This window comes from Tursiops truncatus, chromosome 6 (genome assembly GCF_011762595.2).
Source record: "Tursiops truncatus isolate mTurTru1 chromosome 6, mTurTru1.mat.Y, whole genome shotgun sequence".
Classification (NCBI taxonomy): Eukaryota; Metazoa; Chordata; class Mammalia; order Artiodactyla; family Delphinidae; genus Tursiops; species Tursiops truncatus.
In genome coordinates, this window is record NC_047039.1 from 10,473,675 (window position 1) to 10,497,466 (window position 23,792).

At 42.0% G+C, this 23,792-nt stretch overlaps 1 protein-coding gene across 10 annotated transcripts in view; it reads right to left on the minus strand.

The window, feature by feature from the left end:
- Positions 1 to 23,792, minus strand: part of EXTL3 (exostosin like glycosyltransferase 3) — a 123,371-nt gene that overhangs the window by 25,504 nt on the left and 74,075 nt on the right. For all 10 annotated transcript variants that reach the window (XR_012332370.1, XR_012332369.1, XR_012332371.1 and 7 more), the window contains 3 exons: positions 20,820 to 20,912; positions 16,608 to 19,236; positions 3,465 to 3,592 (listed from right to left, as the gene is read on the minus strand). Coding sequence is in view for 3 of the 10 variants with exons in the window: in XM_033857593.2 (XP_033713484.1) it covers positions 3,465 to 3,592; positions 16,608 to 18,755 (2,276 nt within the window). In the remaining 7 variants the exon portion in view is untranslated. The remainder of the gene's footprint in view (positions 1 to 3,464; positions 3,593 to 16,607; positions 19,237 to 20,819; positions 20,913 to 23,792) is intronic.

Here is a 23,792-nt window from a genome sequence, read left to right on the forward strand (position 1 = left end):
TATTTTTCAGATTCTTTTCCATTATAGGTTATTACAAGATATTGAATATACTTCCCCATGCTATATAGTAGGTCCTCGTTATCTATTTTATATATAGTAGTGTATATCTTTTCATCCCAAATTCCTAATTTATCCCTCCCCCCAGTTTCCCCCTAAACAGTAACCATAAGACTGTTTTCTATGTCTGTGAGTCTATTTCTGTTTTGTAAGTAAATTCACTTGCATCATTTTTTTAGATTCCACATATAAGTGATATCACGTTATTTGCCTTTCTCTGTCTTGCTTCACTAAGTATGATAATCTCTAGGTCCAACAAGGTTGCAGCAAATGGCATTATTTCATTCTTTTCTTATGGCTGAGTAGTATTCCACTGTATATACATACACCACAGCTTCTTTCTCCATTTATCTGTTGATGGACACTTAGGCTGCTTCCATGTCTTGGCTACTGTAAATAGTGCTGCAATGAACATTGGGGTGCATTTATCTTTTTGAAAAGGGCACCCTCCCACACTGTTGGTGGGAATGTAAATTGGTGCAGCCACTATGGAGAACAGTATGGAGGTTCCTTAAAAGTCTAATCTGGAAAAGATGAAAACTCTAATTCGAAAACAAAGTTTTTAGATCAAAGGATGCCCAAACAAATGAGAACAGAGTCAGGACAATAAAAGGTTTAGAAGTCGAGCCAGAGATAATTCACCAGTCATAACCAGAGGCTAAACCTCAAATTTCAAATGATTGTTAGGAGACTCTTACAGCTCAATAATAAAAAGGCAAAGGATCTGAATAGACACTTCTCCAAAGAAGATATACAAACAGTCACTGAGCACATGAAAAGATACTCAATATCATCAGTCATAAGGCTTCCTATTATTCTCTCACCACTTGGAAATCTGTTGACAAATGGAAAAGATCAAAGATCTTCCTAGGGACTTCCCTGGTGGCGCAGTGGTTAAGAATCCACCTGCCAATGTGGGAGACACGGGTTCGAGCCCTGGTCTGGGAAGATCCCACATACTGTGGGGCAACTAAGCCCACATGCCACAACTACTGAGCCTGAGCTCTAGAGCCCACCAGCCACACCTACTGAGCCCACACACCACAACTACTGAAGCCTGCATGCCACAACTGCTGAAGCCTGCGCGCCTAGAGCCCGTGCTCCGCAACAAGAGAAGCCACCGCAATGAGAAGCCCGCACACTGCAACGAAGAGTAGACCCTGCTCGCCACAACTAGAGAAAGCCCATGCACAGCAACAGAGACCCAACGCTGCCAAAAATAAATAATTAATTTAAAAAAAAAATCTTCCTAAATCAAGAGCCATAGAAGATAGCAAGTGCCAGCTATCTTAATAAGCTTCAAACTCATCAAAGCAGGACCCTTTATCTAATCATTCTTGGGATCTAGCGCTGATTGGCAATTCTCCTGTTAACATCCCATGACTCTGTTCACAGCTCCCAGTCCTTTAGCAGGCTCTAAACTGCATCATGCTGTACCAGAAATACACCACCTTCCCTCCCCTCCCCACCACCATTAATAACGACAACTGTGATGGCAAAAGCCCATTTCTGGAACCATCACATGGCTTTTTTTCCTTTCGTAAAAACAAGTAAAGAGAGCTGGCTTCTTACGGTCATGGTACAGAGGAACACATTCCAGTGGGATTTTTATCACTGCTAACAACAGACTCTTGCCTCAATAATATAGTAGGAGGAAGAAGTCAAAGGAAATGAGAGGCTGGGTGAGGGAGAGGAAGAACAGATGTTCTGATTTGTCAGAAATATGTCAAATAATTCTTTATAGATGGACCTAAGACAAATACAGCAATAAAGCCACTGCTCCTTTCATCTGAGCATCTGCACTTATCCACTTAAACCAAAGGAAGCCTGAAAGCTAGGGGTCAGGCCAGGCTTTCAGTGAATGGAACAAAAGCACAGAGAAAAAGAGTTCTCCATCCTGGATCTGTACTTAATTTGAACAAGATCTCCAAGGGTATCAACTCCAGTGCTTCTCAAACTACCTGTGGCAAACAAGTAATGTTCCCCTGGCTTATTCATGCTTCTGTAAAATACAATAAAAATGAATCACATGGTTTCTTACATATGACATCAAAAACACAAGTAACCACAGAAAACATAGACAAACTGGACTTCATTAAAATGAAAAGCTTTTGTGCTTTGAAGGACACCATCAAGAAAGTGAAATGACAACCCACAGAACAGGAGAAAAAATTTGCGAATCATATCTCTGATAAGGGACTTGGATCTAGAATGTAAGAGTTCTAGAGAACTCTTACAATTCAATAATTAAAAGACCACCCAAATAACAATGGGCAAAGGATCTCAATAGACGTTGTTATTAAGCACATGAAAAGATAGCCAATAACATGAGTCATTAGGGAAATGCAAGTCAAAACTACATTGAAATACCACTTCACACCCAGTAGGAGGGCTATAAATAAAAAATGGAAAATAACAAGTGTTGACAAGGATGCGGAGAAAATGGAACCCTTATTCACTGCTGGTACAATATAAAATGGTGCAGCCACTTTGGAAAACAGGAGTATAGTTCCTCAAAATGTTAAACGAAGAGATACTATATGATCCAGCAGTTCCACTCCAAGGTATATATCTAAGAGAAAGGAAATGTTCATATACAAACTTGTACGTGAATGTTCATAGCAGCACTAATCACAATAGCCAAGGAGTAGAAACAACCCAAATGTCTATCAGTGGATAAATGGACAAACAAAATGTGTACATCCATACAAAATGGATGAAGTACTGACAGATGCTACAAGACGGATGAACCTTGAAAACACTATGTTAAGTGAAGAAACCAGTTACCAAAGAGCACATATTATATGGTACCATGTATATGGAAAGTCTGTAAAAGGAAAATTTATAGAGAAACAAAGTACATTCATGGTTGCCAAGGTCTGAGAGGAGCTGGAGAAAAATGGGGAATGACTGCTAATGGGTACTGGATTCCTTTTGGTGGTAATGAAGATTTCTAAACTAGATTATGGTGATGGCTGCACAACTCTGTAATTATACTAAAAACCACTGAATGGTACACTTAAATGAGTGAACTGTATGATGTATGAATTATATTCAATAAATGTTACCCAAAAAATGAATTATAAGAAAAAAGTTCACACTTGGATGTCATGGTAAATATTTTAAAGTTTCTAAATGCCTACTCTCAATTTTTGTACTTACCTCACTGTGGACAGGTAATAAACTGTTCATGGGCCAGCGTACCAGTCCAGGACACACTCTGAGTGGCCCTGATCTACTCCATTCCCTCACCTGTACTGTTCCCTCAAAGTGGGATATCTAAGCCCAATGAGATGTCTCAGTTACTATCAGCTTTGAAATTCATTTGGCTGCCTAATCCAGGTTTTGAGTTAGTTTCCTGTCACTTGCAAACAAAAGTGTTTCGTAATTGAAAATCAGCTCCTCACCGAAACCCAAACATGATTTCATCGTGGCGGAGGTGAGCGTCATCATCAATAGACAGGATGGCCTCTGTCTCGATTTCATTCCAGGGCAGGAATCGATTGTTCAAACTGTTCTTCTCAGTACGGACCACCTGCAAAGAGGAAGGAAAAACACTTAACGGTCAATGCTGCATCGTTCAATGCAAAAGCATAACTGCCTTTAGGTCAAAGCAGACTGTGGCTAAACGTCCTGAATAATTTCGCCGGCTTACCTACCACTTGTAAAATCTAGCATACGCCTTTTAGGAACAGAAATTGCCTCATGTTTCAGCAAATGTATAAAGATTTCACATTTTAAGCTGTATTCATTTGCTAACTAATTTTTCTGTGAAACAAGCTAAAGCTGAGGATTATTTTACGTATGCAAGAAACACAGTCTAGGGAAATTAAACATAAGTTTCCCAAGAGAACACAAGGTGGCAGAGTAGAACTGAGATTATGATTCTCAGCCCTGGAATCCCCTTTAAAACCAAACTCAGAACTCCCTTGAGTCTATGTAATTTCTGACCCCCAATTTTAAGGCTTTTCTCTTTGGTATAAAAGAACAAAGGACAGTCCTTTGTTCCGGTTGAGGTTAATTACTTATTACTTCACTTTTCCAATTCCTACCTGCAACACTGACTACACTTACAAGAGGTTTTTCTTTCAAGGTGTACCTGATCCAGTAAAACTAACAGCTTTTGTGTCCAAAGAAATTCCCGATTCAAAGAATCTCTATCCAAAGTGACCCACTATGAAAAGCAGTAATTTCTTCACAAAACAGAGATTAGTGCCCAAATGGTAGAACTACATTATGATTTTAAAAATTATTTAAACCTGCCTCAGATAAGCATAGTTTACTATAACATAGGTAGTGGCTTTATTATTCACCTTGTCCCTGATAACTCAAATAAACAAGGATGAACATACTCAGTACTTTGATAGCTCATTTTATTTTTACGGTTTCTATACCTAATTAATCCAGCTAGTGAGGAACCATCATTTTATTCTCAAAAACCAGAAACAAAGAGTACTTCTTGAGCAATCACCTTTTTGGAAAGCCAAGAAGGGTCATCTTACTTTTAACAAAACACCTTACTTGTAATGAGGCTAACCTCCATGTAGCATAAGGAATGTAATTTTATCCAGAGTCTAAAAGTTTATGAATGGTTTCAAAGGTACTCCCATGACCTCACGAGTATGGTCCCTTCGGCTTAAAATACTCTTTCTCCTATTCCTCTACCACATTATTCTCCCCCTGGAGACCCAGTTCAGATGCCTCCTGTCACTCCCCAACCTCGTCAAAAGTAATCACTTCTTCTGTGTTCTTAAGGCAGAGTCGTCATATTTCAATTAATTCATTCTAGCACACTTAGAATCCAATTAGTTCAGAGCCAGAAGGGCCTTGGAGATCAGTCAACTTTCACTTTACATGTGGACGACTGGCAAGTGGCAGAGCTAGACTCTAACTAATAACCCCAACTCCAAATCAGTGCTTCTCTGCTAAACTTCGATTATGTTTATAAATCTCATCCAACGAAAGCCCCATGGAAAATGTATTACTAATTTGTGTACCATCAAGAAATAAAAATGCTGCCAAACAATAAAGATGTGAAAGTTTATCATTTAGAATGTTTAATAAAGAGCTTTTTAAAACTTTACCTCAGTCCTGGAGGAGTTCCTACCAAGACAAGGGAAAATCTGTAACAGATTTGCTACTACAGAGAGCCAAGCAATAGGCAGAGAAACCCATCTTGCCCTGCAGCACTTTTTTCCGTTGCGGAGCACAGGCTCTGGACTCGCAGGCTCAGCGGCCATGGCTCACGGGCCCAGCCGCTCCGCGGCACATGGGATCTTCGCGGGCCGGGACACGAACCCGCGTCCCCTGCATCGGCAGGCGGACTCTCAACCACTGCGCCACCAGGGAAGCCCTGCCCTGCAGCACTTTTGACCAATATAAAAATCCCTGAGCTTGTAGCCCAGACCTCCCAAGCTCGGGTTCAGCAGTGACAGAACAAAGGCACTGAACCCTGGGTCAGGAAAAAGAGAGGAGCAAGAAGGGGGAGAAGGCCACGTGCTCACCATGGTATCTGCCTGGCTCTACCTCAGGGAGTGGGAGGGTGGCCAGAAGTAGCCGAAGACAAATGCCAACCTTGGTGATATGCTGTCTATCTTAGGAAACACCCAATTTCAGAGATGTGGAAATGTAAACTAACGTCCACCCCAGAATCAGCAGACTACGGCAGCTGTTCACTCGAACGCTTGCCCCACAAGCTACCCTCAGGTCATTCATGTTACTGTCCTAATGTGCCCGGCATTCACTTAACACAGACCTGCAACGCTGCCAGTTCAGGTGAGTACAGCTGTCCCTCGGCTCTACCAGGGAATACACATAGCTTAAAATGAGAAAAAAAATCCGTGAAACATCCAATTCTTGACTATTCAATTGTAGATGACCAATTTTGTGAGTTAACCACCAGGAGGATTACCTACAGCACAATTAACAATCCAAGAACATACTACAGAGCTCCAGTACTCAAAATACAATCCAAAGACCAGCAACACGGGCATCATCTGGGACTCTGCCAGAAATGCAGAAATGCAGCCCTCCCTAAACCTGCCAAGTCAGGACCGACCTGCATTTTAACAAGATCCCCGAGTCCTATGCACATTAAATTTTGACAGGCGCTGGTACAGAGGAAAAAGCATGGCTTTGAAGTCAACCAGAAAAACTTGCGTTCAGATTCCAATTCTACCACTTGTCATGTGTATGAACATAAGTAAGCAACCTCTCTGCTAAATCATCACAGCACCATGTTGTGTGCAAAAATGCAAGCTGTTTATCAGCCAAACTTGACAACCCTACAAAAAACCTTAGTCTAAAAACAAGATACAGGGCTTCCCTGGTGGTGCAGTGGTTGAGAGTCCGCCTGCCGATGCAGGGGACACGGGTTTGTGCCCCGGTCTGGGAAGATCCCACATGCCGTGGAGCGGCTGGGCCCGTGAGCCATGGCCGCTGAGCCTGTGCATCCGGAGCCTGTGCTCCGCAACGGGAGAGGCCACAACAGTGAGAGGCCCGCGTACCACAGAAAAAAAAAAAAACAAGATACAAGGGCTTCCCAGGTGGCGCAGTGGTTAAGAATCCACCTGCCAGTGCAGGGGACACGGATTCGAGCCCTGGTCCAGGAAGATCCCACATGCTGCAGAGAAACTAAGCCTGTGCGCCACAACTACTGAGCCCAAGTGTCACAACTCCTGAAGCCCGCGTGCCTAGGGCCCATGCTCCGCAACAAGAGAAGCCACCGCAACGAGAAGGCTGCGCACCGCAACAAAGAGTAGCCCCTGATCGCCACAACTAGAGAAAGCCCGTGTGCAGCAACAAAGACCCAACACAGCCAAAAATAAATAAATAAAATAAATAAATTTATAAATAAATAAAAACAAGAAACAACAATTAAAAACTAAAATGATCATGATTTGATACCTAGAACGTAGCCAAACTTTTTGTCTAATTACAGAGTAAATCCAATCAAGAGGACCTGCTTGTCCTTTGGAAGACTTAGAGCTGAATGCCTCATATCAAATATGTGTTGGCCTAGATTCCACACGCAGTTTTTCTGAGAAAGTCTATTAAAGTCCATTAAGGGGCAGGTCCATTAAGAACAAGTCTTCTGGATTCCAGGAACACATCACATGTACCATCATCTCTGCTCATCCTGGCACAACTCTTCGGGGATGACAGTAAGATCCCCAGGATTAGGGAACTGAAGCAACATCCGTCAGAATAAAAGAAAAACTTTTAAGGATTCAGAGAAACACAACGTCAAGTATGGCAGCAGCTTACTTGTGGTTAGCTCACAAACAACTGTGGTCAGTAGGTCTGCTTTAAGGATTCGGAGTGGTGGTTCTCAGCTAGGAGTGACTTTGCCCCCCAAGAGACATTTGACAATATCTGTGGACATTGTTGGTTGTCACAACTTGGGGGGGCGGGGGGAGTTTCTTGCATCTAGTGGGCAGAGGCCAGGGATGCTGCTAGATCCTACAGTGCACAGGACAGTCCCCTAAAACAGAATTATCCAGCCCAAATGTTACTGTGCCACTGCTGAGACACCCTGATTTACAGTCAACCACCAGGAGACAGTAAAGCAAACTCTGAATAAATGTAACTCATAATTTAAGCACGATCACCTTTTCCCCATAAACCAAAAGAGATTCCCACCTTACAAAGTTTGCAAATACAAACTAAAATTAAAGGGTGAGGGGAGTAAAAGCTTTCTTCTACCAAATTTGCTTCAGAGCTATAGTGCTTAATGGCTAGACAAAAGCCAAGCAAACCAACCGCTGTCCTTTCTGGCACCAAAATCAGAACAAGGAAAAGATTCCAATATTTGTAATGCAGACATGCAGATCAGCACTGGCCTCTAAGGATATGAGAAAGGATCTGAGAAAAGGCAGATCTGCGAAAGGGCAGATCAAATGTGACAGAAGTGAGTCAACCAGAAGTAATATGTCACATTTAGGAAATATTCTCATTTTTTTTGATGTTATTTTGTTTTTTTCCAAATTAAAACAACACTCCCCCCTCCCTCAACAGTGGCTATTTTTTTTCATGCCTTATGATTATAGCTTAGTAACTTGTGAACATAAAGACTGACCTTCAAGTTACTGATTTAAATACTGGTATGACACTGACTAGAATGTATAGAGCACGGTGCCTGGCATGCAGTAGATGTTCAACAAATGTTTTATAAATGAATGAATAAACGAATAAACAGGAAATAGGACCTAATTTGGCCCTGTCCATCCTATTTTCAGAATACAGAATAAAGACTTGAGAAGTTTATATATCAAAACTATAAACACTGGATATACTGAAACCTCTCAGTATCTAATCTAGTTTTCTATAGCAAAAAAAATCCATCAACCTACAACAGGCCACAAGTGGTGCTCACTAACACTCATTTTTCCTGTTCCACACACAACAGTCCCTGATGATGTCTCCCTAGTTCTCTGTTCACCATCATTCATGAAGGCGCCCTTCTCATCATCAACGGAACAGTCCAACAAGCACGGCCTAGAACCCTACCATGTGCAAATGTATAAAGTGTATGCACGATCAAAAATCAATCAGTATCTTCAATTAACACTCAGCCTGGTTCTTGAGGAATTCTGGAGTTTATGAATAATAAAAGAACTGCTACTCGAATAGGGTCCTTTCTCCTAGTGTGTTAACCAGGCATTTGGTTTCTAAATCCAGGCAGAATCAGCAAATCCACATTAATTAGCCAAGTATCAATTCACATTATAAGTATTTAATTAGCTACCATGATAAGTCTGAGTCCCAATTAACAGCAAATATCTCAATATCTAAGGGATGAAAATGTAAGTAGTTACTGCTATTTACAAGGAACAATGGAACATTTCAACAATTTAGTAAGTGATAGTTGCTCAAGTGAAGCAGAATAATGAATCTGGATTCAAACAGAAGAACTACCTAAATATGGAATCTTTTTGAAAGCAGCTCATGACGAGCCATAGGCATGTCTCTGAAGTTGGTAGGAAAGAAAAATAGGACATGAAGAGATTAAGTGAAGCAGCCTAAGTCATACGGCAGATCAAGAGCAGAGAACACTAAAAAGTAGAACATTACCTGGGAAGTAGTAAAATTTGAAAATGTACGTGGACACTATAAAGCACCATACAAACACATAATGCCACCTACTAAATTCATCAACTTAAATACACGTATAATGTTGTCCTTTTTCTCTTTAAGATCAAATTTTCCCCAGCCAAACCCAACAACCTCCAACAATACATGCACCTGCATAATACACTTCTGTAATGAATCCATTTCTGAGAATGAACTTTATGTCAAGCCATCCTACAGGCAATAAAGGTAAACAACAACTAACTTTTGTCCTCCATCCCCCCCTTTCCTCTAACTTGAAAAAGTAACCCATCATAGAGCTCAGGAAGCAAGAAAATGAGGTCCAAGAGGAAGCACATGGTCATGTGTACCTACTTGTGAGGACCCATGGGAAACAGAGCTTGAGGTGACTGGGTGAAGAGTTATCAACAGAAAAGACAACTGAAAAAGAAGCAGCACCAAAACTTCTTGATTTTTCAAGGAGCTCATTCATTTAATAAACAGAGTGGTAGGGGCAAAAAACTGGGAAATGCAAAGAAGGAAGGAAAAGGAAAAGAAGGCAACACAGCAAACTGGTTTTCCATTTATAACTTTAAATTTGAGTCTAATGCATTATAAAAAAAAAACAGTATATGTTTTAGGTTATGAGAGAAGATGGTCTCAATTTATAAGAGAAAAAGTTGCCAATGATCCCTGTGAAACTGTAGGTGAAACAGCATAGGTTACAGGTTCACCACCAAATGAGAGAATGCATATAAACAGCATGACACAGTGCCGACCTAGCACATTGAAAATGCTCCAAAAATGTTAGCAATTACATGAGATCAGTAAAACCTCTTCCTACTTGAATTTGTAAAATATATATACTATGTATCTATGTATGTATGAGTGTGTGTGTGTGCATATACACACACACACACACACACACACACACACACACACACACACACACACACACACTCTGTGCCTTTCCAAGAAACTTAGATTTGGTGAAAAAAGAAAACTATGCACTGAACTAGGAATTAATACCTAAGTTCTAATTTAGGTATTAATTAGTCAAGTGACCTAAAGCAATAAAATTCTCTGTCTCAGATTCCTTACTTTGAATTCGTAAAAAAGAGTACATATAAACTAAGAGGGGGGACATTATCTAAAGAACTGATTTACTGCAGTCATTTATGGAACATGACTTTTCAGCAATTCCTTTATATCACACATCTATAATATCTGCTATTAATTTCTGATTTCTGGTAACTTTGTTTTATGTAATTCTTCACAGCCATAGCCCACTCTCAAACAGAAAAAGAGAGCTATAACTGTAGCCACCTGATTATTAAGTAAAATATTGTAAACAAACAAACAAAAAACCCAGGGCTTCCCTGGTGGCGCAGCGGTTAAGAATCCGCCTGCCAATGCAGGGGACACAGGTTCGAGCCCTGGTCCGGGAAGATCCCACATGCTGCAAAGCAACTAAGCCCGTGCGCCACAACTACTGAGCCTGTGCTCTAGAGTCCGCGAGCCAGAACCACTGAAGTCCATGAGCCTAGAGCCCGTGCTCCACAACAAGAGAAGTCACCGCAATGAGAAGCCTGAGGACCAACGAAGAGTAGCCCCTGCTCACTGCCACTAGAGAAAGCCCGTGCACAGCAACGAAGACCCAACGCAGCCAAAAATAAATAAATTAAAAAAAAACAAAAAACAAAAAACCAGACGTACCAATACCTGGTGAATTCACCAGACTTTGTATAGTCTCGGACCTAGAGAAACTGGACAAGGTTTCTCCTGTTAGCTTTGCCTAGAATTTAGAAAATTAGTATCTGACACATTCAAGTAGTATTCTTTTTTTTTTTTGGCGGTACTCGGGCCTCTCACCGCTGTGGCCTCTCCCGTTGCGGAGCACAGGCTCTGGACGCGCAGGCTCAGCGGCCATGGCTCACGGGCCCACCCGCTCCGCAGCATGTGGGATCCTCCCGGACTGGGGCACGAACCCGTGTCCCCTGCATCGGCAGGTGGACTCCCAAGCACTGCGCCACCAGGGAAGCCCTCAAGTAATATTTTTGAAAGTAGAGTGGGCACAGACAAAAAAAATAAAACGTATCAATTTTCTAAAGAATAAGGCTTTAGAATTATCTCTACTCTTGCCTGAGGTCCAGCCAGAAATAAAGCCTCCAACTGCCCGGCTGGCAGAGGCCCAAGCCTGAATCTTAATGACTGAGCTGACGACACAGCCAGTTTCTCTTCCAGTCTTCCTTAGTAGACTACTGGGGCAATAGTACTAAAATAACTTTGCTGGCATGACATTAAGTTCCCAAAACAGAACTCTCCTTGTTCAATTCTAGTATCAAGGGCTGGGAAAGGGAAAAGGGCTAAAAAATTACCTCGTATCTCTACAGTTTTCATTTTGGAAACATGGCACATTCTGGCCTCACCTCCAGAGACCTCAGAGTCTCCCAGAGCAGCATGATAGCTTATCTCTGAATCACCACGACTGCCCCGTCCAAGCCGCTGGCACCCCTTCACCTGGGCTACTGCAATAGCCTTTGAACTGTTCCTGCTCTTTTCCCCACAGTCGCACATATACCATATTTCTCCCTGCTCAAAACCCTCTGCTGGCACCCTAATGCACTGAGAATAAAACCTGGAATCCTTACCATGGTCTACATGTGCTGGCCTCTGCCTCCTCTGACCTGCTCAAACTCTCCAGTCGATCAACTCCACCCCCAATACACTGGGTCCCCCTGCCATGTCCTGAACCCAACAAGCCTCTTGCACTTGCCGTTCTCTGTATATTCCTCCAGAATTTACGTGGTCCATTCTCTCACATCCTTCAGGCTTCTGCTCAAACATCACCTCTTCAAAAAGGGCCTCCCAGGCTCCCTGTGTAAATGAGCTGTACCCTTTACAGAGAAGAGAACTAGAAATTAAGAATCAAGGGCCTGGCTGTCACAAGACTGAGAAACAAGTGAGTACGCAGCGTAGAGATGGGCAATGTTTTGAGTGGGCAAGACTACACTGTGAATGACAACGTCCCCTTCGTAACAGCCCACGTTTTAAAACTCCAAAAGGACAGACTTTCACGTTCTCATTTCCAGTCAACGCTCCAACAAGGCCACCCTATTTAGTACAATTTTCTAGACTATAAAGCAGAGTGAAGAAGATGTGTTAACTGGTCAGAATAAAGTAATAACTTGAACCAAAATTCTGGGCGGGGCCATGTATCCAAAAAGAGACCACCTGGAGGCTCCTGCTTCCAGGATGGTTGAAAAAGCCCCAGCCAGACCCAGCCTCCTGTAGATGGTAACGTAAACTCTGGACAAAAATACCAAAACAGCATTACCTGAAAGCACTAGATAGTGAGAAGGCAACAAATTGTGAAGGGGAGCTGAAATTTAGGAAGGAATTACGGACACGGGGAGACTCACCGTTGCTTTTGCCCTGAGAGTACGCCAAAGTCGGTACCATGCAAGACTTAAACACGCATACGACACCCAAGTCTTTCTGGCCTGAAGAATGAGGAAAAGAGCTTGGGGCAGCCACAGCCCCTGGAAGAAAGGAGATTCCAGCATGGAGAGAGCTGGATAGGGGGAGCTCCATGTACCGTGTATAAACTGCCCAGTCTCCGGGCCACCCCTGAACCATGCATACTTGGCGCTGTTTGCAAGCAGACCAGCTAAAGACAAAAGGGCTGAACTAACATTTGCGTTGCCACTTGAGAGAGAACGTGCAGTCTGAGTCCAACCAAATTAACTGCCTGCTAAAACTAAAATCTCAACTCTTCTCAGAGAAACAAAACAAAAGCCACAGTCTTCAGAACATTCACAATGTTTAATACAAAACTGTTTGATGTGATGTACAAAGAACCAGAAAAACATGACCCAGTCCTCAGGAAAAAAGAAAACTCAATTACAGCAAATACTCAAATGACCCATACGTTGGAATTAGCAGACGAAGACGTTAAAGTAGCTATCATAACTGTGCTCAATGAAGGAAAGCATACTCAGAATGGGAAAAAAACAAAAACAAAACAGGAAATCTCAGCAGAGAAACAAACTGTTATTCTTAAAAACATGGAAATTCTGGAACTGGAAAATACAGTATCTGAAATTTAAAACTGACTCAATGAGCTTAAGAGCAGTGTAGACACAAGTCAGTAAACTTGATGACAGGTCAACACAAATTATCAAAGATAAAAAAGATTTTAAAAAAATGAACAGAGCCACTGAAAACTGTGGGACAACATCAAAAGGTCTAATATACATAGAACGGAGTCCCCAAGAAAAGGAGGGCAAGAATGGGACAGAAAAATATCAACAAATACTGAATAAAAATTCCCCAAAATATGATTTAAAAAAACATAAATTACTAGACTCAAGAGGCTTAGTGAACCCCAATCAAAACACAAGTCAAAGAAAACCATGCAGAGGCATATCACAGTCAAATTGCTGAAAACCAAATTTAAAGAAAAAGAAAGCAGCCAGAGAAAAATAACACATTACATACAGGGCAACAGAAATCTGAGAAATCACTGACATATCATTTCAAAGGATGGAGGCCTGGAAACAATGGAAGATCTTTAAGATGCATGAAAGCGGTGGCCTCCACACCCAGTAGGGAGTTTTTCAGAAGACAGCCTTCAAAACCCCCGGCACAACGCTACCCTCCATCCGACTTCCATTAAACATTCATGTCTTCTGCTCCAGGAGCTAAGGAACCTGATTCAACTGTTCAGAAAACAGGCAAGAGACGGCGAGAGAGCAGTCATCCACTGTCCCAGCCTCGGGGCAGCCGTCCCACACCATTCAGGTGAGCGACCCCTGCAGCTGGTGGCACATACCCCATCTCCCTGGGGGCAGTGCTGTCACCACGCCCAGGCCCTACCCCATCTGAACTGAAATTCTCTTTATATAAAGCATTTGGGGCAGGAGGGTGGTCGTGAAGATCACATTTACTCTAAGCCAGACCCGATGTAAGTAACAGAAAAGAATGCGGGATTTTAACATATTAACCCCAGCAGGTACCCCCCAAGACAACCCCTCTTTCCTTACACAAACAGCTAGCAATCATACCCATTGTGCTGCTGGCACCCTGAGCAGAAGAGAAGCACAAACAGCCCAGGATTTTCTGAAATGGCATGTAGGTTCCTGGGTTGATTCTTTTAGCCAAAATGCTCATTTCAAATCATTTTCCCTGAAGGACTGGAATCGGACAGATTGCCTGGGAACCACTCTGCTGCTAACTTTACAAAGACCTGTTAACTGTTAACATAATGGATAGGTCACATCTTCACCCTCGGTGGACAATCCACTCTGAGATGCTTCCTAACAGTGCCATTCTCCCACAGGGGAGAGCTGCCAGTCCCTTGTAGCCCCGATACCTGGGTAGTGTTGACTCTATGCCCAAGAGGTTGACAATTCAACTGCTGCCCAAAAATACTGCCTCTCTTAAATAGAAAACAGTCCAAATATTTAGAGAATGGAGTGAAACTGTCCAGCTTGAAAGTGTTTTTTTCTTTTTCAGAAGAACTTGAAAAAAGTGTGTATCACTAATACGAACAAGCTATTCAAAACAGCCCCCCATTTGGAAAGTCTCTGGCATTTTCTGACTAGGCATTGTATTGCTGCAATGAGCTACCCAGTAATCAAAGAGGACTACTTATTTCCCACCAGAGTTAAAAGGAAGGATTAGTTCTGGTAAGTTCTCGGACAAATTTCAGTCGCTGTTAACTGTTGTGGCATCGGCTTCTCTACATCCCTATCAAATTCAAAGAAAACTCAGGAAAACGGAAAACAAAGGCTGCTTTATTATTCTATTTGAGCAGCACCTACCTTTGACAGAACAATTTTTTTTTTTAATTTCAATGACATTCGGAAGTTGTAACTAAGAAAATAAGTGAAATGTATTTGGGAAGACGTCAATAAAAAAAAATCTCCCCGTTCAGCACTTTCTTAATATACACGATAAATTCTGGGATCAAAAGTTTGTAGAACCCTACAGTCTTTGAATAGCCTCAGATTATAAATTCAATTAAATAAAATACAAGAAAAGATTAGCAGCAGTAGTAAGAGAGTAGCAGGATTCCTAAGAAAGAAAATTTAAAACAAAGATTTGTACAAGAGAAGAAAAAGTGGTAACAGTTATGACACAAGGGAAATTATACAGCAGATACAAGAAGGCTTCAACAGTGAAGTGAGTCCTTAACAGAAGCAGAACAACCACGCTGCCCTCCATCTCCTTTGACAGGAAGAAATAAGTAGGAATCAAATAATTTGGGGGCACCTTTCTAGATTCCTTACTTGTACTATGTTAGATTCCTCTTTAATCCTGAAGTCAAAGGAGTTAATTAACTTACCAAAGATGACAAAATGACTACTTAATCCCAGGTCTATATCACTCCAAAATGCATACTTTTCCATTATACCATGATGCTGCTTAGAAAATATTTCACGTGAATTAGTTCCTTAATGAAATAAATTTTTAAAAAACTGGTGTAGCCTGAACATTCCTCTTCTAGGCAAATTCTTCCTAAATACTACACTAATTTTCTTAAGCAAGCTTCTAGCAATGATGGCCCATCAGACCTTTGCCCTTCTTTGCTACCTTTTTCTGGAAAGTACCTAAGCTGCAGGGTAAGTAGTTGCCAGCTGGCTTAAGATTTGCTCTAAGGCCTCACATTTAAGAGAAATGGGTAATCTCCCTCTAGATTGACAAGTTTACATCAGAAGGTGGATAAACAAAGTACTCAGAACTAAAGCTCTATCCTGCATATTCGGCTATTACTTTTCCTGTAAAATACAGCATCCTAACCATAACAGATGGAGTAAAGAATGAGAAAGAACCTGCAAGAGACTACAGAAAAGGTTCAGGATCTCCAACTCCAAAAACATCAAACCCCCAACACCAGTCTCCCAGAGGACTTGTACCCGACCCTGTGAAATGAAACAGGTCTCCTTCCTAAATCCTCTGGGAGGTGATTAAAACCGCAGCTTCTGGAATCAAACACACTAAGACTCAGCTCCTCCATGATTGCTAATCATGACCTTGGGCAAAATAATTAACCTCTCTAAGCCTCAGTTTCCACAGATTTAAAATGAAGAAACCGTACTAGTTCATTATATAAGTTCCACAAATGCTAAATTATAGTGCCTAGACTAGGAGTGCTTCATAAATGTTAGCTTTTCATCACCATTCTCATTATCAACATCTTTGTGATGACACAGAATAAGTCCATGAGGTCAGTGACAGGGTTTTGTAAACCTTCACAGGGCCAGTTTCGGTATTGGAGCGTCTTAGGAGATTTCTGAAGTAAGTAGCAGAGAGGGAACTGGCAAGGCCTGAAAGGAATGAAATAGAGGCAAGGAGAAAATTTCATGGGGAAAGAATCTGTATAGGTTTTTTTTTTAAAAAAAGCATGTTTATGGAAAAGAGATTAAGAATGAATTCCTCTCTCATGCAGTAAAACAAAAGGCTCATGCTTCTATTACCATGATGGGGACGCCAATGTCAGGCCACAGAAGGTCCTCTGAGGGCAGCTTGGGAGAATTCCACACCACCACGACCTTGTTCAGGTAAGGGAGGCCATTCAGCCTCTCGAGCGAGTTCATGAGCACCTCCTCCCGCTCGTAGGTCAGCATCACCACTGTGAACTGCTCCCGTGGGACGTTGCCGCCCAGCGAGGCCTGGAACTCCTTGCCAGAGCCCCCGGCCCCGCCACCAATAGGCCGAAAGCCAGTCCCAGAGCCCAAGAATTTGGCCTCTGAGGGCAGCACAGGGTCAAACGGTGTGTGGGGGAAAAGATGGAAAGGTCCTGGCGCAGAGTTCCAGCTGCGATAGAAGTCCGTGACGGTCAAGGTGAAGTTGCGGAGGTACTTGGGGGAGGCGTAGGGCGGCTCCGTCTCCACGGGCCCCAGGTCCAAGTCCCCATTGTCGGCCATGTTGGGGTCAGTGCCGGCTGCCTTGCCTGAGCGATGGGGGATCTCGGCCGCCGCCTCTTCCCGGATGGGAGCGGCTGGGATCTGGATGCGAGTCCTAATCACAGCCAGCACAGTACTGAAAATACTGTCCGCGGTGGAGAAGTAAGTCTCCCAGAGGAAGCGGCCTTGCCGCCTCATGGCCAGAAGGTCGCTGTCGGAGAGGCTCCGTAGTAGGAAGTGGACCTCGGTCACTCGTGGCTTGGGCACCACCAGGGCGGCCTCGCTCCACTGCAGCACGTCCTGGTAAGGAAGCTGCACGTGCTCCCCAAGCACAACTGGGACAGCACCAACCTCCAGGGCTTCAAAGAGCCGTGTGGCACACCCAGAGGAAATAACCAAGCGAGGGTCCCCGGGAGTGATAATGAGGGCGAAGGTGGAGAGCTTCAGTAATTCTAAGCGGTCTTCCCGCTCCCCACACAGCGCCCACTCAGTAGGCAGACTGGGTTTAGGCTGGTTTTTGCAGGTAAATTCTACCAAGACCTGATCTAGTTTGCTGTCCTGTACTGCCTTGAGGGTGGCAATGATACGATCATCGTAGTCGGCTGGAGGGTCACCCTCCATCTCCTCCTCAAAGGAGCGGGCCTCCTGAAGGCTGGATCTCAGCGACTCAATCTTCTCACCCTGGAAGGTGAAGAGATATTTCCGCTTCACTGGCACCTGTGGTGGGATTTCCATGAAGTTGGGCTCTGACATGGCGTGGACTAGTGGCGATACCACCAAGTCAAAGCCAGGCCGGTATTGGGCAGCATAGAAAGTGGACTGGGCCACCATGGCCCGGCCTGTACTGACATTGTACAGTAAATTCTGGGTGTCCGACTTCCGAGACAGATTGATGATGACGTGGTTGTGTCCGTCTGTCCGCCAGTGTGGTAGGGAGTACAGCTGCTTCTCCAGGTCAGCAGGCCGCAGCACTCCCAGCTCCTGCATTTCCCCCACTAGTATCACATAAAGGCAGGCAATATCTGCATTTTCTGTAACATAAACGTTGGCTCGTGCTGTGGCCTGAAAAGCCTGCTTGACCAAGGGATCCAGGTGGCTGCCAAAGGCAAACTGGTCACTGTCATAAACATAGACTGGGAAACCAGAGGTGAGAGGGCAACGAGAATAATCAAAACAGTTGTGCAGCCGGCAGCTCCGTAGGACCTTTGGGGGAGGGAGGCCGATATCGTCCTTCTCTGGGAGGAGTCGGATGGGCAGAGAGAGTTTGGGCTGATTTTGGGCCATCAGTTCTTTGTAAGAGTGCTCGGTCTGGCTGATGACGTTCTTGAGCTGAAGCAGGTCCTGCTTGGCATTCTCAATGCTCTTCTTACAGGCCTCGATCTTCAGATTCAGCTTGGCGATTTCACTGTTCAGCTCTTGCCGCTTGGCTTCCAGCTGCAAGAGCTCTTCACTTACAGACTCTCGAATGCGGCAGAGATCCAGCACGTGCTTCACCTCGCAGAGCTCATTACCAGCCCGTGGGCCAAAGATCCGCTTGCCTGCCTCATCCGCTTCGTCCAGGGTGGTGAGATAATAGTGGGCGATGAGGGGGAAGAACACGAGGATGATGAAGAGCGTGAAGCTGAGCCACGTGAGCCGAATGCGGTTGGACCACCGCAGCACGCAGGTCTGACCTCCGTTGCCCACGCCCCCATTCCGCAACATGGTGTAGCCCGTCATGAGTTCCTCTGTGGCTCCTGCCCCTGCTGGTCACGTTGGGTCACTCGCCATAACCATGAGTTGCTATCAGACAAGACTCAACCTCCTCTCACTCCCGTGTTTCCGAAAGAGTTAGTGTGCTCCCTGGACAAGGCACCAAATAAAACGGAAATTTCATTTTCCTCAGCTATGATTGAAATGGTCTCTGACCCTACTCCAGCAGATTTTAAGTTCTGGTTGTTGACCAAAGAACATGTCCTTAATCTTTATCAAATAGTAAAAGGTACCACATTGTTGATGAGATGGAAGGGAAGAGGTCCCTGATGGTGGAACCCAGGAAAGATACCCAGGAATCAGATTGACTTTGTCAACTGCCATAGCTCTCGTTCCTTGGTTTTGCTGACCAATACATATGCATAGTTACTACTGACAGTTATAAAGTAGCTGGTTAGAACAGAAACAAATGCCAGCCTCTTAACAGTGTCATTGCCAACAATCAGGCCTGCAAAAGAAAGAGAAGCATGTCAGTCTTGAAGACATTATGTTCAACAAGCCTGCTCTCCCCCTGTAACTTTCTGGAAAATGCTTAAATCTTATAAGATGGAACAATGGTTGGATCATTGGTGTGTGTCTCACATAACACTTTAAGTCCAATGTAGGTTTTGTTTGGTATGGATATTTTACTTGTGGTTAGTAAGAGATGGATAAGGTAAGTGTCCAAAAACAGTTTCAGTGTTTAGACACACACACCTTCTTCCTATTTAATTGGCTATAGAGCAGCATTAGAGCCCTATAAAATGATTACCAGCTACATTCAACAGAGGGTGAAAATGTTCACAATTTGTTATTCTAGACTCAGGCATCATCATTAGACAAAGAGAAACACCCTCCTATCTATGTTCATTCCTGACATGAAAGTTGCCTTTTGAACTACTGGAAAACAAACAAACAAACAAAAAACACCTCTGTGAGAAGCTCCATTTGTTATATTCAGAGTTGAAAAAAGCTGATGAGAACTCTCTTGATCTTTACCCAGCAGTGGGTCCAGTAATTCAGAGATAAAATGTATTTTCCAGTTTGCTTCTCATTTATCTTCTGTTAGCACACATCATGTGCTCCTCCTTAATATAGAAATAGTAACCTGGTCTTTCAGAAAGAATACTATACTTAGAAATGAGGGGCATTATTTCTTATCCTTGGAAGAGATGTGCTGTCAGACCTTACGCCCCAGGTTTCTAATCTCCCAAAATGGAGATAAGTGTACAGAGATAACAACATATATTGTGTTGCTATGAAAATAAAGGACAGAGGATGTGAGGGTACTTCAGGCTAAAAAATCTTGAAACAGCATTCCCAGTCCTATTCTCTTACCAAACTTTACTATCACAGGTTACAAAAGCTTTTCACTTGCTTTCACCTCTAATTCAATACATCTAGAAGTGAACTCATAATGTTCTGTGCCAAAGAATACCCCCAATTTCCTTCATTCATTCCCTCCAAAAAGTATTTACCATACTCTTTCCATGTCTAAGACATGCTAAGTATAACTGTGGGCAAATCTAGGATGTAAAATAATCCTCGATCTCATGGAACTTCCTTTAGCCTAAAAAGATATAAACGAATAGCAAGGATACTACCACAAGGCAGTGTGAAGTAAGTAGTACTTTTTGGATGCTCAGTCACTCTCTCTAGCTTCTACTTTTGTTAAGGATATATAACTATTAAATGTTTGATAGAGTCTTCTCTCCCTTTAAATAAAAATTAAAAGTGATGACAATGTTACTAAAAGGTTTGAATAAGGAGACCACGAGATAAGGACAACAGAAACCAAAAAATAATCAATCATGGAAAAGCGTAAATTTGGATGATCTAAACTTGATAATTAAGAGCTGACCAAATATCCCAAAGTATGTAGGTCAAAGTTTCTAAAGCATTATCCTTTTAATTCAAATGTTAAAATCTCTCTTTTTGGTTTCAAAATAATGTTCTCTGCACTTACGATCAAATCGTAACAAAGACAGAATGGAGTGGAGGAAAAAAAGAAGGCATAATCCAGGCGACTCAGCTGATTCATTCCCTTCTTACCATATGGCTCAGGGTCCTTCCTTTCTCTGACTCATGTAGCGTTACACTTCAGTATACAATTTCTGGAAATAGTGAACTCCGGGGCTTGCTCTCCTGATAGAAAATAGAGAAGTGACATGCTATTAGAAAAATACTCAATACTGAAGATGCTATTAAAGGATTTATTTACTGTCTACTATGAAAAGGTCTCTCTCATGTATATAAGATGAGCATAGAATTTATTGCTCAAATGGAGGCACTGTTTTAAGTGAAAAGGGGTCCTATTAATAAATACACTGGGACAACAAGCATAAATCGGCATTCTCAAAGGCAAACCATCCAGCTATATGGTTACTTATTTATGAGCTCTAAGAGGGAATAAACCAAAATGCTAAAACGTAGAAAAATCCTTACCTTTTAGAAGTATATACTGAGATATTTATAGAGGATTTACCTGGAATTTGCTTAAAAGTAAACAGGATGAGGGTGGTGAGGAGTATTCTGGGATATCAGTGAAACACGATTAGCCATGAGCAAATTGCTGTTGACACTGAATTATGGGGATACATGCATGTCTGCTTTTATATATGTTTAACATTTCTCATATTAAAAACTCAAAACTAAATTATACAGAGTCTAAACAAAATGTTTTTTAAAAGTTATTTGGAGACTGATGATACTTAATCTAATACTGCTAATGCTACCAACCTACAGTGAACAGAACTGGGAACAGAAACAAACGTTCTAATGGAAACCAGTAATTCAACAATGACTCAAAAAAATTTATCCCCATCAAGTTCCATCTCTTTTACTGAAATTGGGCAAAAGTGTCATCAGTGCCCAAAAGCATGAACTTTCTTTCCTAAACAGCTAATTATTGCAAGCACGAAAGAAAAAGAAAATGCTTAGAACCTCTTCTGTCATTCTCTGGAAAATGACAACGAAGGTATTAGGATCTAGAAATAAATGTCACCTGAAACCCTGATAAGGAGAAATCTCATTAATTCTGTCATCGGCCACAGCACTGAATGCCCAACTTGTCAGCCTGCCCCCTACAATGCATTCTATGCACAGCAATCAGCATCATCTTCCTAAAACATGAGTTAGACCAGGGATCTCCTTTCCTTAAAAATTTTCAGTGCTTTCCTGCTACACTGCCAGGCCCTTCATAACTAGCTCCCCGACCACCAAGCTAATCTCATACGACATCACTGCCATACTTGCTCGTTCAGCTTTAGCTACACTGGCTTCCTTTCAATTCTTCAACCAGCCAAGCTCTTAACTGCTTCAGAAGCTTTATACTTGCTGATCTTTTAGTCTCGAATGCTCTTCCCCAGGCTCTTCTCTGGTTGACTCCTTCTCATCCTTCAGATCTTAATTTCTTGATATTCCTGTTTAAGGTAGCCTTTCTTACCCCCTGACACTTTCTGGCACTGATCTACTGATTTCCTTCATAATATCTTTTCATTTATGTATTGTCCCTTTCTGCTTTGCTGGCACCCAGTCGTCCTCCTCCCTCATACAGAAAGTGCTCCCCAAGGCTTCTGACATAATCTGGTACTGAATCCATTCGCTGAAATGGCGGCAACCCCCAAAGTACCCCCAAAATACTAGTAGACCAGTACTTCCAGCTCCCTAAAGGATATCTCCCCTAGGATACACTATGGCCATTACATGGTTCGAAATATTCCCACTTTCCAGTAACTTTCAGTTCTGCCCATGATATTACACTCTTCTAGTCTTACAAACTAGAAACAATGTGATATACAGCAAGGAGTATAGACCTCAAAGCTAGCCAGACCTGGATCAAACCCCAGCTTTGTAAGCTAGTAGATGGTCACTTAACCACTCTAAGCTGCATTTTTTTCTTAAGTAAAAGAGAACACTCATGTTCAGGATTGTTATAAAAATCAGAGATAAAGCAGTGAGTAAAAAATACCCTGTACAGTATCTCGCATATAGTAATCTATTTATTAGCTACAAGTCCTGGAGTTATTTTTAGATCTGCCAAACTGCATCCATTCTTTTTTGTAATAATAATAATTATGGTAATAATATATTTATAATAATAATAATTTACAATAATGTTTGCATTTATCCCTTCCTTTTATACAACTGCCTTCAACCTAGTACTGGACCATAACAAACCATTATGACTAATCTCACATTCCCCATCAGTTTATCTTGTGCATTACTCTAAATCAATCTTTTTTATTTCATCTAATAATGCTTTAGCTTGAATAATTTCAACTGACCTATCTCTGAGTTCACCAAACCATTCTTCTGCTATTTCTAGTTTAAGGTTAATTCCATCCAATAAATTCTTAATTTCAGGTATTATATTTTTCAGTTCAAGAATGTCCATTAAGTTCTTTTTTAGAGATTCCATTTCTCTATTGAAATTCTTCATCTATTAATTTTTTCCATCTTTTCCTCCATTTTCTTTAGCATATTTATGAGAATTAAATTTCTTATCTAATTCCAACATCTGGGGCACCTGTGGATTTTATTCTATTTTTCTCTTGATTGTAGGTCATATTTACCTGTTTCTTTGTAATCTTATGATTTTTTTATTGTGTGCTGGACACTGTTTAGAAGAACTATAAACACTGGAGTAAACAATTTTCCCAAGAGATGGCATACTTTTCTGTCTTTTTTTTTTTTTAAACCCTCTACCAGCCTGGCAGTTATATATTCAATTTATGACTTCAGTTGAAAATTTAACATTATCTCTAATATTTTATCGCTCTTCTTAATAAAAGCTCTTTACCTATGATGACCTCTCTCTTGACTTTTACGTCAATATTGACGGATATTTCGGCTCCATCTTGTTTCTACACTCTTAATGTTAGCCCTTATTATCATTAATGCAATTCATGCTTGTTTAGATTCACCCACATATTTACCAATTTCCTTATTCAGAACTCCATTCCTTTTTGCATTTCATTCCTTCCCTCTGGTTGTTTCCTTTTCCCTGAAGCAGTGCCTCCAGTG